The 12,240-nt window shown below is 39.9% G+C and overlaps 1 protein-coding gene across 1 annotated transcript in view; it reads left to right on the top strand.

Annotated features, from left to right (window-relative positions):
* The first annotated feature begins 6,693 nt into the window (after positions 1-6,693).
* Positions 6,694-12,240, top strand: part of ubl3a (ubiquitin-like 3a) — a 38,997-nt gene continuing 33,450 nt past the window's right edge. The window contains exon 1 of the mRNA XM_008427356.3: positions 6,694-7,415. Coding sequence (XP_008425578.1) covers positions 7,389-7,415 — 27 coding nt within the window. The 5' untranslated portion in view covers positions 6,694-7,388. The remainder of the gene's footprint in view (positions 7,416-12,240) is intronic.

The following is a 12,240-nucleotide window of genomic DNA, read 5'->3' as shown; positions in this document are numbered from 1 at the left end:
TCACCAGGAAGTCAGACTTGGAATCGCTCAGTCCTCTCTCATCCACAAACAAACCAGTCGCCACCTAGAAAACAATGGGGCAAAAATAACCCGTAATCCTGTTATTTGCTCAGCAAAGTTACATGTGTTCATTAAACGACGACTGAATGAGGCAGATGATCCTCTATTCTTGTGACATAATCTACTTTTCTGTTATGTGACTAAAGCATCCCCCCGGAGAGGCTCCTGTCTCATAGCTGCTTTTGTCTTGAGCTGTGGATCATGACTCATCCAACGCACAATGATCATTTCTTCATGTCCACATTTTAGCAGCAACACCTTTCAGAGACTGCTGATAAGGACACCTAATCCTTTACTCTAAATCTCCTGATTCCCGAGAGACGAATAAAAGAAAGGAGTGAAAGACAAGAAGAAGTGGAAGCTGACTCAGGAAACACTGCACCGCCTGGTATTTGCTCTGAAGCCACTGCTGTGCAGCCCCACCCTTGTGAAGCATAACATAGTCTGTTAATGCATATGTGCCTGCACATGTAGTGTAATGTGTTACTTGGCTGTAACTAATGAAGTGAGGAAAGGCAAGGTAGAATCAGAATGACATAGGGAGTCCCTATGATACAAAAACATTAAACAGTGCAAAAGGATTTTGCACTCTTCAGATTTTGTCAAGCTGCAACCACAAACTTCAAAAAAATGTTGGGAATTTCCGTGATGGAGTACAACAAAGTAGCACATAATTACATAAAACAGAAAAAAAAAGACGATCCATGTTAGTAAAAATCAGAAGAGCGAATAGTTGGCCATCTTTAACTGCAGTAACTTCTGGAAGCAACAGCACCAGCACCGAAGTAAAATAACTGCAGCACTTTCATTCTAAAGCACGCTGATTTGGAATGAAGATCACAAATGTTTTTCAGCAAAAGAATAGTATTTACTGTGTGTGTGTGCTTCTGCTCTCCATGCCATAGAAAAACCCTGCACCTGAAATTTTAGTCTCTAGGTGAAGGAATGTCAGAGAAATCCCAGGACAAATCCCTCTGTGAATGAGTGTGTTGGAAAGGTGGGCAGATTAGAGGAGCGCCCACCTCCTCCTGATCCACAGAACAATGGTTAACCAGAGATAAGCTCTGGCTTAGAGTGTCTCTTGGTAAGTCTGAGCCAAATCCAACTCATATTTAGACCTCTGCTTTTGAGAAGGATCTGGACCTGTGAATGAAGGAAGTTCTTCGGGGAGATTGGATAACAACTCCTTTCCGACTATGAGATGTTGAGAAATTGTTTGAAACGTAGGCGACTGAACACGGCACAGACTGTTCTGGGGTGTGTCCCATCAAAGCCATAAATTTCCTCGCATTTGACTTGGGTTTTATGTGACACATCAAAACAACGAAGTTAATAATTGCGAAATTAAAATAAATTGATGCATGCGTTTCCATTGCTTTCACAAATCTAAAAGTAAAAAACTGCTAAATGTCACTATTTTAAGATTTTAGTTAACTATGCACCATTTTACCCCACATGATGAATCTTGCTTTCAGGAGGTTTTCTGGTCAGTTGGTAAAACAAACATGACACATGATGGTGGTGGTGGCAGAATCAAGCTGTGGGAGTGCCTAGTCAGACTTGAAAATCTGCTCAGATTTAGAAAACTATGCACCAATTACCTTCCACTTCTCAATTATACACTGCTTTGTGTCATCGAACAATAAAAAGAATGAAAATCAAACACTAAAGTTTGCGGTTGTAAAAACGAGAAAGCGTGAAAATGTTTGAGTAGTTGGGTTTTTGGGTTTTGCTATGGGAAATGTGCTCTTTTGAAAGGGAAAAAAAACACACAAGTTCTTTTGCTAACAACAACCAAGCAAATAAGCATCACGATAATCCACTCTGTGTTGTTTTGGTGCACAACTATTTGCTCACGCCTCTTGTGGGAGCGCTAAACTGGTTGGCCCTGTCGGACCAAGAGCATGAAACGTCACGCTGGGTGTTTTGCTGTTCCGGTGGCTGTCAGCACAAACCTCTGAACCACAGTTCAAATCGCAAAGTCTGCCTGTCCCATCCAAGAATAGCTGATGACACACGAAGAATGATGTTGAAATCTGGGAAAGGTGGGGAGGTGGAAAAAAAACAACAAAAAAAAAGCAAAACGGAGGAGGTTCTAAGTGCTGCTGTGCTTTGGAGCCTGTGTTTATATGCGGAGCAGCGACTGTGCCGCCCCTTCAAAGCCAAAAAGCCGCAACTGTTTTGTAGTTACACTGACAACAATATTCGTGCTTCCCTGAAAGGGGATAATGCTTCAACGCTAATCATATCCTTTGACCTTTGCAGCAAACAACCAACAGCTCCTGCATATGTGCTGCATGTCAACAACACGTCTGTGCAGATGGCAGGTGCTCCGACGAAAATCCAAACAGGAACACAGTCAGCTGCCTCCGAGGGACACAGAGGCATATTGTCTCAACTCTAAATGTAACATTTATATTTGATCAGCAGACCTTACTGAGAGGAACTAGGAAACTGTAGTAAAGGTGACCTGGGAGTTCATATTACACAGAGCAGCACTGTCAAACAAGTACAGACAAGTGCTGAGGAGGGAAACATCGGCTGCCCACACAGACACACAGACTCTGAACACATGCAAACGCTGAAACCTGAATACATTTATGGCAAGAAAGTGAAGAAGAAATATCAGCAGCGAGTGGTACACATGCATTTTTGATGAAATGGGAGTCGGAGGAAATCTCATGATAAATGAATACCTGCACCTCATCCTGTTTAATGAACAAAATTCACACGTAATATGTAGCCAAGTCACAGGAAATTGCAAAACATCACGTTTTACATCTCAGCTAATCAATTTAACTTGTTTTGTCTGTAGTTATAATCAAATCTAAGATTACAAACATACAGAATTTAAAACTTCACTTCAAAATGTAGTGCAGAAAATTGAAACAATTTCTCATTTAAGGCAACTTGAATCATTACTAAAACAGCTAGCCTGACTTTTCTGTAAAATACAACCAAACACCCTTTACATCTGCTCTGTTTTGCTGTCTTTGCAGGTGGCTCAGGGATTATTTCAGTTCAATCAGGGGTCATAATCCGCTGTTTTAATAAGTGTCAATGCCAGTGTTGGTTTGCGACCCAAGAGAAAAACAGACTGGAGCTGTAGAGTACTCAATACTTTTCTTTTATCTTTAGGTCAGTTCAGTATACAGCATGGCATATCAGGTCACAACAAGAAGAGGGAGAATCTCCCTTTCACTTGAACCACCTGGCTTTTAAATGATTGGCTCCCACCAGGACTAATTGGAGGGGTGGAGACATTCACATTTTCAGAAAGAAAAAACCAACATTTGCACTAAACTATTCCTAAACAATGTCTACAGTTACAATTAACTCAAACAAAACTAGAAACAAAAACAATCTGGGCCCAAACAAAATCCAAAATACATCTCTCCTCCCTCTCAGAAAATGGATTTTCCCAATGAGGCTGATTGGTAACACCAGGTCCTTGTCAGCACTGCTCATGGGGGCGCTTCCATGGCAACACATGACCAGGTGACCTCAAAGAGAGGAGAAGAGGATTAAAACAAGTAAATAAATCAAACTGGGCTGCACAGTGGCGCAGTTGGTAGAGCTGTTGCCTTGCAGCACGAAGGTTCTGGGTTCGATTCCCAGCCCCGGTCTTTCTGCATGGAGTTTGCATGTTCTCCCTGTGCATGCGTGGGTTTTCTCCGGGTACTCCGGTTTCCTCCCACAGTCCAAAAACATGACTGTTAGGTTAATTGGCCTTTCCAAATTGCCCCTAGGTGTGAGTGTGTGTGTGCATGGTTGTGTGTCCTGTGTGTCTCTGTGTTGCCCTGCGACAGACTGGCGACCTGTCCAGGGTGACCCCGCCTCTCGCCCGGAACGTTAGCTGGAGATGGGCACCAGCAACCCTCCCGACCCCACTGAGGGACAAGGGTGAAAGAAAATGGATGGATGAAATAAATCAAATTACTTCCCAAAACAATACGTTTACCCAAATAAATTAGAATATATAAAGCACACAAAAAAACAGCACATGTTAGGGAGGGGGTAAATCCCTCACAGCCAGGATACAAAATAGGGATCCAATTTGGAGAAAATGCCCCCTGAAGCCTGCATGCTTACTTTCTATCTGTGTTGACTTAAATCGATTCTTTCTGCCTTATTTGATGTCAATGACTGAGATTCAGAGTTTTAAAACTAATTTTCTTGTGAACTTCTGCTGTGAGAATCCGTACTTCATTGTTTTATTATTGTTGAAATAAAATAGACACATTTGCTAATAACTTTAAATGACTTATTAATATGTTTCAAGTCCACTAGTCCACCAAAAGACAAAGAAATGGCTTTGTACCCTTTTTCAGTGTCTGATGTCATTGCCCGTCTTTCTCTTGTGTTATTGAACCTATTTAGATTGAGTCATATAATGTGATGCTACCAAACCACTTCATGTTGTCAGACAGGTTCTTTCACAGGGATTTATTGGCTCTATCGAGTCTGGCAGTATGCAGACCTGCATGGGTGAGGTTCATGAAATGTAACCCATCTTTCTAAAAAAGGGGGTTAATCACAGTTAATTCATTATAAGCGATTTGCCTGAATAGTTTTTTTTCTCCTTTTCAGAAATAAAATCATCATTTATCTTTAAAATTGGACAGTTACACTCAGTCCCTGCCCTACTTTGTTCATCACTGATCTTAATTTGGTGAACCGAGCAAAAAAAAAAGTCACTTTCACACCTCACCCTGTTTTTGCAGGCACGTTCTGTTAGGTGTGTTTGTGTGTGTGTGTGAGTGCTCAGGAGCCTGTGTGTGTATGTCAGACTCTCTATCCCCCCTTTCCACTCTCCCTTTATGGTGTGGAGATTAGGTCGTTAATCCAGTAGACCTCATAGAAAAAGCCTCTCCTGATGCCACAATAGATTTCAATCAGTCCACTGGGGAGAGGACGGACCTGCTGTTGATAGGCAGCCTGACCCCGTATGCACACACTGGCAATAACAAACACCGAGCCACACACAGAGCCATAGACAAGCACTAGTTCTTTATCAGGATTATATTAAAACCCTGCTATATCTAATCCATAAATATCCTGATTATTATTTCTTAATTACACCTCTCCTCAGAAACTACTTGTAATAAATTTGAATTTTGCCGGCTCTGATCACGCAGCTTAACAAAGACCTTTAGTGTCTCATTTCTGTAAGAAATTCTTCACTCACTCTGCCAGAGCACCGGCTCATTTATTGATTTTCTCTTTGATTCACAAGAGGCAATCTTTTCACATTGTCTGACTACCTCTTATTCATATGAAAATGTATCGTTATGTTATGGAGCACTAGTTCCAGTTCAGAGCAGAATTAAGTTATTAAGTCCAACATTGCTTTCCGCCCTGGGTGAGAATAACTGAAAAAAGTTTAATCTTTAGTCATTAGTAAGGTTTATAGTCTTTGTCCCTGAAAAAAAGCTTAACAAAATGTTAATTAAATTGGAGTTTTAACATAAACCATTAAAGGTTCCTTAATCTTGAGTTTTTGGAGAAACAAAATCCATCTTGTATCCAAATCAAAACCCTTTTCTCTGTAAACATTTGATAATACACGGAGAAAACCTCTTTCCTCTGATCTAAATTATTCTCTGTTCCCTTCTCAATAATAATAAAAAGTAGGCTACTGTCTTCAATTGGTGGACTGTCGCCATGTTCTTGAGCAGGACGCTGTAAAGCAGCACAAAGAGAAACACCGAGCAAGGATGTAGAGGCGTCTTGAATTCAAAATAAAATGCCTTCTTAATTGTTGGGACTATAGCATTCAAATTCCGTATATATATTTAAAAAAATGTTAATGGACGATTGGAAAATTATATTACATTTCAATGCAAAAAACCCCCAATAAACAATAAAATAGAAGGCCATTTTTTTAAACCTTTTTCCTCTAAAATTACATACCGTACCCTACAAATTTTAAAATAAATATTTAAATTATATGAAATCTAAATGTGGTAATTATAAGTTACCCTAAAAAAAGCCAAGCAAAATATAATAGCTTTTTTCTAAATGTTATTTTGAAGAGTCATCTTAATTGTTTTATTTCCTTGCAGCTTAGCTTATTGGTATGGTGGGCCTGGTTACTGCAGCGTTAAGGTGTATTTTAACTACAAAAGGGGAGAAATAAGCAAGGATGCAATTACCTGCCACAAGAAATTAATTTATTAATTTATTCATAAATAAAATGTATTCATATGACCTACATAATAATGGGAAAGCAAAAGTCCATACAAAAGGAACTCAGTCAGGCAAATTCTGTACCTTAAATGGGAAAATTGTTTTCATTCAAAATCCATCTATCCATCCATTTTCTATACACCCTTATCCCTAGTGGGGTCGAGAGGGTTTTCATTGAAATTAATATTCTAATTTTTCAGTTAGAACAATTTTGGGTTTAAATTTATCAAAATTAGCAGAAATAAATTCCAAAATATTATTCGCATGTAAATGCAACATGAGTTGTTTTTTTCTTAATTTAACGCTAAAATGTATTAAGTTTTTGGTTTTGTCCAATAACACGGACGAAAATGTGTTGGAGCAACTCATAGAAAAAAATAATCTTTTCAGAAAAATTAAAACCTTATTTTGAAAGTCCATACCGGAAGCGCTATGCCTGTCTAACGTATGGAGCTTTACGTTAGGTTCGAGGCAGAATGACAGCTGAGAGTGTTGTAAAGGTGCAGCATTGCGGTCCGTAACAACACCGACAATTACCCACGCACTTTAAAAACAAGGACCGACAGCATTTAAGCCTTTCACGCTCTTTTTCTGCCTCCACCTGGACGTTTCAGAGTGAAACGGAGGACCGCGGCCGTCATTCTTGAGGATATTTATATTCTCCTTCTTTGCCGACAGAGAGAGCGAGAGCAAGAGAGAGAGAGAGAGAGAGAGGAAAAAAGATCCGGATGTACCAGCAGTATTGGTTTTTTTCGCATGGCGTAGACACCTTTCCTTCAACGGAATATTGTTGATGATTGGAGGGTCGAAGGAGGCCCTCGGGTCGACAGCTAACTCCATTAACGTTAACTTCTCCTCGATAGACACCTATTGAAGGATTAATTAACGAAATGATTGTGCAATCATATTGAGGAAGAAGGTTTTATATCCTGTCTTGACTACCTCAGTGTTGTGACTGGAGGAAGAGAGAGAGAGAGAGAGACAGTAGAAGTCAGCAGGAATAATACATTGTGTCTGTCTCCTGCCACAAAAGCCCACAGAGGACGTTTTTCTTCTACAAACACCGAGGAGGAAAGAGGGGACATTTGCTGTGTGAGAGCGGGGTGTATGAACGTGTGAGCACCAGAAAAACCTCCAGGATGTCGGGCAGCACCTCAGCGGACATGGTGAGATAAATGACTGGATGTCAGTTCTGTATCATATAAAGCCAATAATTTCCACTGGGGTTCCTGACTCCTACAGCGCAGCACAGAAGCACAGCTCATGGCTCTGGTTTTATTACTGTGATTTCCAACTGCACTTCCTTGTTAGGCTCAAAGTTTGAATTAGTCCTGTTTTACTTAGTTCCTTATAAACGAAACATAACTTTCACAAAGGAATACTGTGGATATTCACAATAACAACAGCTAGCCGGTACAGTTTAAAGCAGCCATTGATAGCTGTAAGGCACTCCACAAGTCTCCTGTTCTTTTATTTATGATGTTGAAATAGACCTTTGTTTGGACTTTATCCTGTCATGAAAGCGTACAGGATACACACGTTTAAATATAAAAAAATATATACAGTTCCTCAAACTATTGGCTTTTACTTCTCTGTTTAAAACAGCCGAAAATTGAATATATAGTGCCTTCTGAAAGTATTCATACTTCTATATTTTTTCCCCATTTCCTGACATTAAAACCTCAAACGTCTCTGTATTTTGCCTAGGTTTTACATGGTAGATCAAAGCAAAAATGGTGGAAAGTTGAAGGAAAATTACACAAACATTAAAATCCATCTTTAAGTTTTTATTATTATGTTATTACATCCTTTAAAACACTCAACTGCATCTGGTTGCTGCAGAGATCATATATTTAGTCACAATAGAGCTCACTTTGTGTGTAATTTAATTGTCCTGTAGATATAATTGTTTTGTGAAGGCCCAATCTGTGTTTTAGGGACCATTAGTATGAAGTTGTGGCAAAGTTTAAAACCGAGTTAAGTTTGAGACCTTTAATTAGAATAAACAGCCAAAAGGCCCATGGTCGTTCTGGAGGGGCTGCAGAGGTTCACAGCTCGTGTGGGAGAATTTGTTGACATGACTTCTAGTTGTAGACGCCACAAATCTGGCAGGAAAAAAGTCACAGTTGAAATAAACCCATAAGCCCTGTTAAAAAATTTACCACAATGTAGGTGACACATCAAACATGCGGAAGAATGTGGTGCGGTCAGACGAGAACAAGGCTGACCTTTCTGGCTTCCATGGAACAGACTGTTTGTGTAGGAAAAGCTAACAGTGATCATTACCCTACATACACCGGGGATTGCTGTATCATGCTGCAGGGATGCTTTTCTGATGGGGTATAAAACTGGACATTTTCATGAGTTTGAGTGGTCCATTCAAAGTCCAGAGAAAATCCAACTTAGAATCTGTGGGTAATACTTGAAAACTGAAGTGAAGTTCATAAATGCTTTCTAAGCTATATGAGTGAGATTGAGCTATGTTGCAGCCAAAATGGGCAAAAGTCTTTACCTTTCTGTCGGTTAATGAACAAAACGTTTACAGAAGTACCTCCAGACTTGCAGCTGTAGTGAAAAACAGTTCTAGTATGGATGCAGAGAGGCTGAAAACAAATATATGCCACACTATTCAGATTTTAACATTTCATAATTTTCCTTCCAGTTCAGCTCTATTGAGTTCGAGCTCAACATTGTGTTCATCTATTGCATAAACTTCCTCATAAAATGCCTTGTTGTTTGTGTTTGTAATGTGGAAAGGTTCAAGGAACATGAACACTTATGCAAGGTCTGTGAGTTATGAACTGTTCGGCTCCTAAAGTCGCTGCTTTTTAACTTCTGTTGTAATGGTTTACCTTGGACATTTTCCTATGTTTTATTGGGTAAATGATTGATTGAGAAAGATAGATAAGTGACTTTTTGAAAAGGGCAGCGTTACTTCGAGGATTATGACAGTAACATCTGCTACATCAGAAAAAAGAAGGTGCCGTTTACCAGATAAGTTAAATAAAAGTCTAACAAACTCCCTACAAACAAATTAAGCAGTATTATTTGTGGTATCACAAAATGGAATGCATAGTAAAGCTATAATTTAATGAACAGTTTCAGTAGTTTTCCTTGGTGAGTCACATCAAACATGTTCAGTCACCTTTGTTTCAGATTCCAGTATCCAAACAGCCGGTGTTCAGAAGTGCTCAAAGCTTGAACTTCAGCGACATAAAATATGCTGTCAGGTTTTAGTGGTTTTAGTGGAAGAATTATTTTTCTCTGCTAACTACTAAAAGACCTGCTCAGCTATTTTCCAAATTGTACTACCTCGAGCTTTAACATTTCAAATGCCAATGGAGATCTGTGGAATATGAAATGGACTTTTATGACTTTTTCCTCTTAGCATTGCAAGATATAATGTTTATTCATGGAGAAAATATATGCACGTCCAGTCCATGTAGCATTGACCTTTTAACTCTTGCCAAACAGATAAACAATTGCTTCTCTAATCGTGACTGTCATCTCTTCACCTTGACATTCTGTTAAAGCATGCAGCTCTGGGTTTCAGTGCAGCTTGTTTTTTTCTTGTTTTTATTTTTCACACATCTCTTCCACGTCATGGCTTAGTTTTTATTAAATAAATGTAACATTTAGTCTCAGAAGAGATTAACTTTCAGATGTCTCAGTTTTTTTTTTCTCCCCTTACTTTTGAGTGAAGGGTAATTGAATCTTAGCTGTCATGTTACAACTTAGATGTAGTGATGTTGTGCTGAGTTACACGGTGACCTCTTCAGACCATGGTCATCATCATCTGACCTTAGAAGACTCTTCAGACGCTTAACGTCCATCTTCATGTGACATATTAACTTGCGTCACACCAGCTCTCCAACAGTGGTTGGTTTTATGAGCTCTCATCATAAAGATTTATGCCAGGCTCACATGGGTAAGAAATGCACCAGATTACAGTCATAAAATGCATCCAGCTGGATTAAGGTAAACTAATTCCAATCTGGGAGTTGCATGTCTGTCATCTTTGCTCCTAGCAGACATTTGGCACTAAGAATACTGCCAGGTCTATGTTTAGAAAGGATAAACTGCGTAATGTGCCCCTATGTCAAGATCAGCTATCCCAGCTGTGCATGTGTTGTTGCCCGTCCACACTCAGCTGACCGCCCCCACATCCCTCCCAGCACCTCCCACTGAACAGCAGGTTCATTTTGTCGCCATATCTGAGAGCTGACCTCGGCGTATACATGGTCCAGTCGGCGCAAAGGCATCTAATAGCAAAGCATGTGGAATTTCCACAGATTATGAGCTGAACCTTTCGTTTCCTGATCCGTCCTGACTGACGGTCTAATCCGAACGACTCCACAGGAACATTATTAGAAGGTTCTGTTTTGTGCTCTGTGGAAAAATATAGGATTTGATTGGAGTATTTCCAGTTGAAATTGGAGAAATATCTGCTTTTTCAGACGCCTGTCTCTTTATCAACTTTTCAAGTCTAGTCCCAGTGAGCCACTGTGTGTCATTAGGTAATTTTTTTCCATGTCTCATCCAATTTAGCTGAACTTACTTGAGTCCTACTAGTGGCTTTATTATTTGATTCAAGTGTGATAAGGCAGAGATGCAGACGAGTGTTTCGTCCGTCCATATTTACCATCCCAGCCTCTGAAAGCCTAACCTGCATAGAAAAGTGTTACTATTGAATTTTTGAAGATTTGTGGTGTAAGAAATCTACTTATTTTAAAAGATGCGCATGTGGTGGTTGTATTATTCTTCTATTTATCAACAATTAGGTGGTGACCAGGAGAGGAGCTTTGAGTTTGAGTCTCTAGTATCATTAAACTTCACTCTGAATCTCTTACCAGCTGGGTTACAGCTCCAGCTTGGATTTTAGTCTGAGATTTTCTCCTCTAAGGGAAAGTATCACATTATTATTATGTAATTTGACATCAACACCCAGAGTAAAGTTCATTTACTTGGTGGTAAATTCCAGAGTTCACTAGCTTCCTAGTTTCAAACATTGTTCATAATAAGTTTTATTCACTCCAGGTCATCCTGCATCTGGTTCATGCTGCTAATATGCCCACGGCAGAAACATAAAGGTCAAGTTCTGCACATAAGTAAGACATCTAAGGCTTTCTAATCTCCAGAACAATTACTTCCCTCCATGGTGGAGCTCTATCTATACATCAAATGAGCTCCTTGTGTTCCCCAAGGAAACTTAGGCAAATATCAGCTATCAGAATCTCACTGATCCTGTGCAGCTGAAATCGGCAGCAGATGCGCATTCTCTTTCAATTTCCTCCAGCTCCCTCAGTCAGTAGAAAAACCCGGTTGTATACACATTCTTAGAAAGACTCTATGGAGTAGGAGTTAGAGTAGGAGGAGAGGAGACTGCTGGTGCCAAACACTGTGGGTGAATGAATCTGAGAGAAAGAAAAGAAGAAGGAACAGTCATTTCCCTCAAGAATGGAGGATGGGTTCCAGCGGAGGGAAAAGAGGGAGGGGTGAAAGGATACAAAAACTGTGAAGAATAAGAGCGGGGGGGGACATACCCCAGAAGTGCTGACAAGGTCGAAGTGTTCCCCATGGCAACAGGGGGTTGCCTGGACCGCAGGTCTGAAGGCAAGTATGTAGAGGAGGCACTGCAGGTATGTAGCAAGTATGAGAGAAAAGATCAGGACTAGTGCAGACACATTAGAGGAATAAAGCACCTTTGGTTTGGATGGAACCTGATGAATGAACCAACAGGAGACATGATATCCCACAGTAGACTGTACATAAACCCCCACACAGAGTGACACGGATGATAGGGCTGTAGTGATACAATAATCTCATGATGCAATACTATACAATGCACGATATTCGACTCACGATACGATATATAATGCAATATTCAGCAAACGATACAATTCAATACACTTTTGTGATTTTCTGAAAGATTTTAGAGGGACAGAGTGATTTTGGTGACATTTTGTGACTGTTATAGAGTTGGATTGAATT

The sequence above is a fragment of the Poecilia reticulata genome, chromosome 14, assembly GCF_904066995.2.
Source record: "Poecilia reticulata chromosome 14, P_reticulata-male-v2, whole genome shotgun sequence".
NCBI lineage: Eukaryota > Metazoa > Chordata > Actinopteri > Cyprinodontiformes > Poeciliidae > Poecilia > Poecilia reticulata.
Note: the sequence above shows the minus strand (reverse complement) of the source record. Positions and strands in the feature narration are given on the sequence as shown.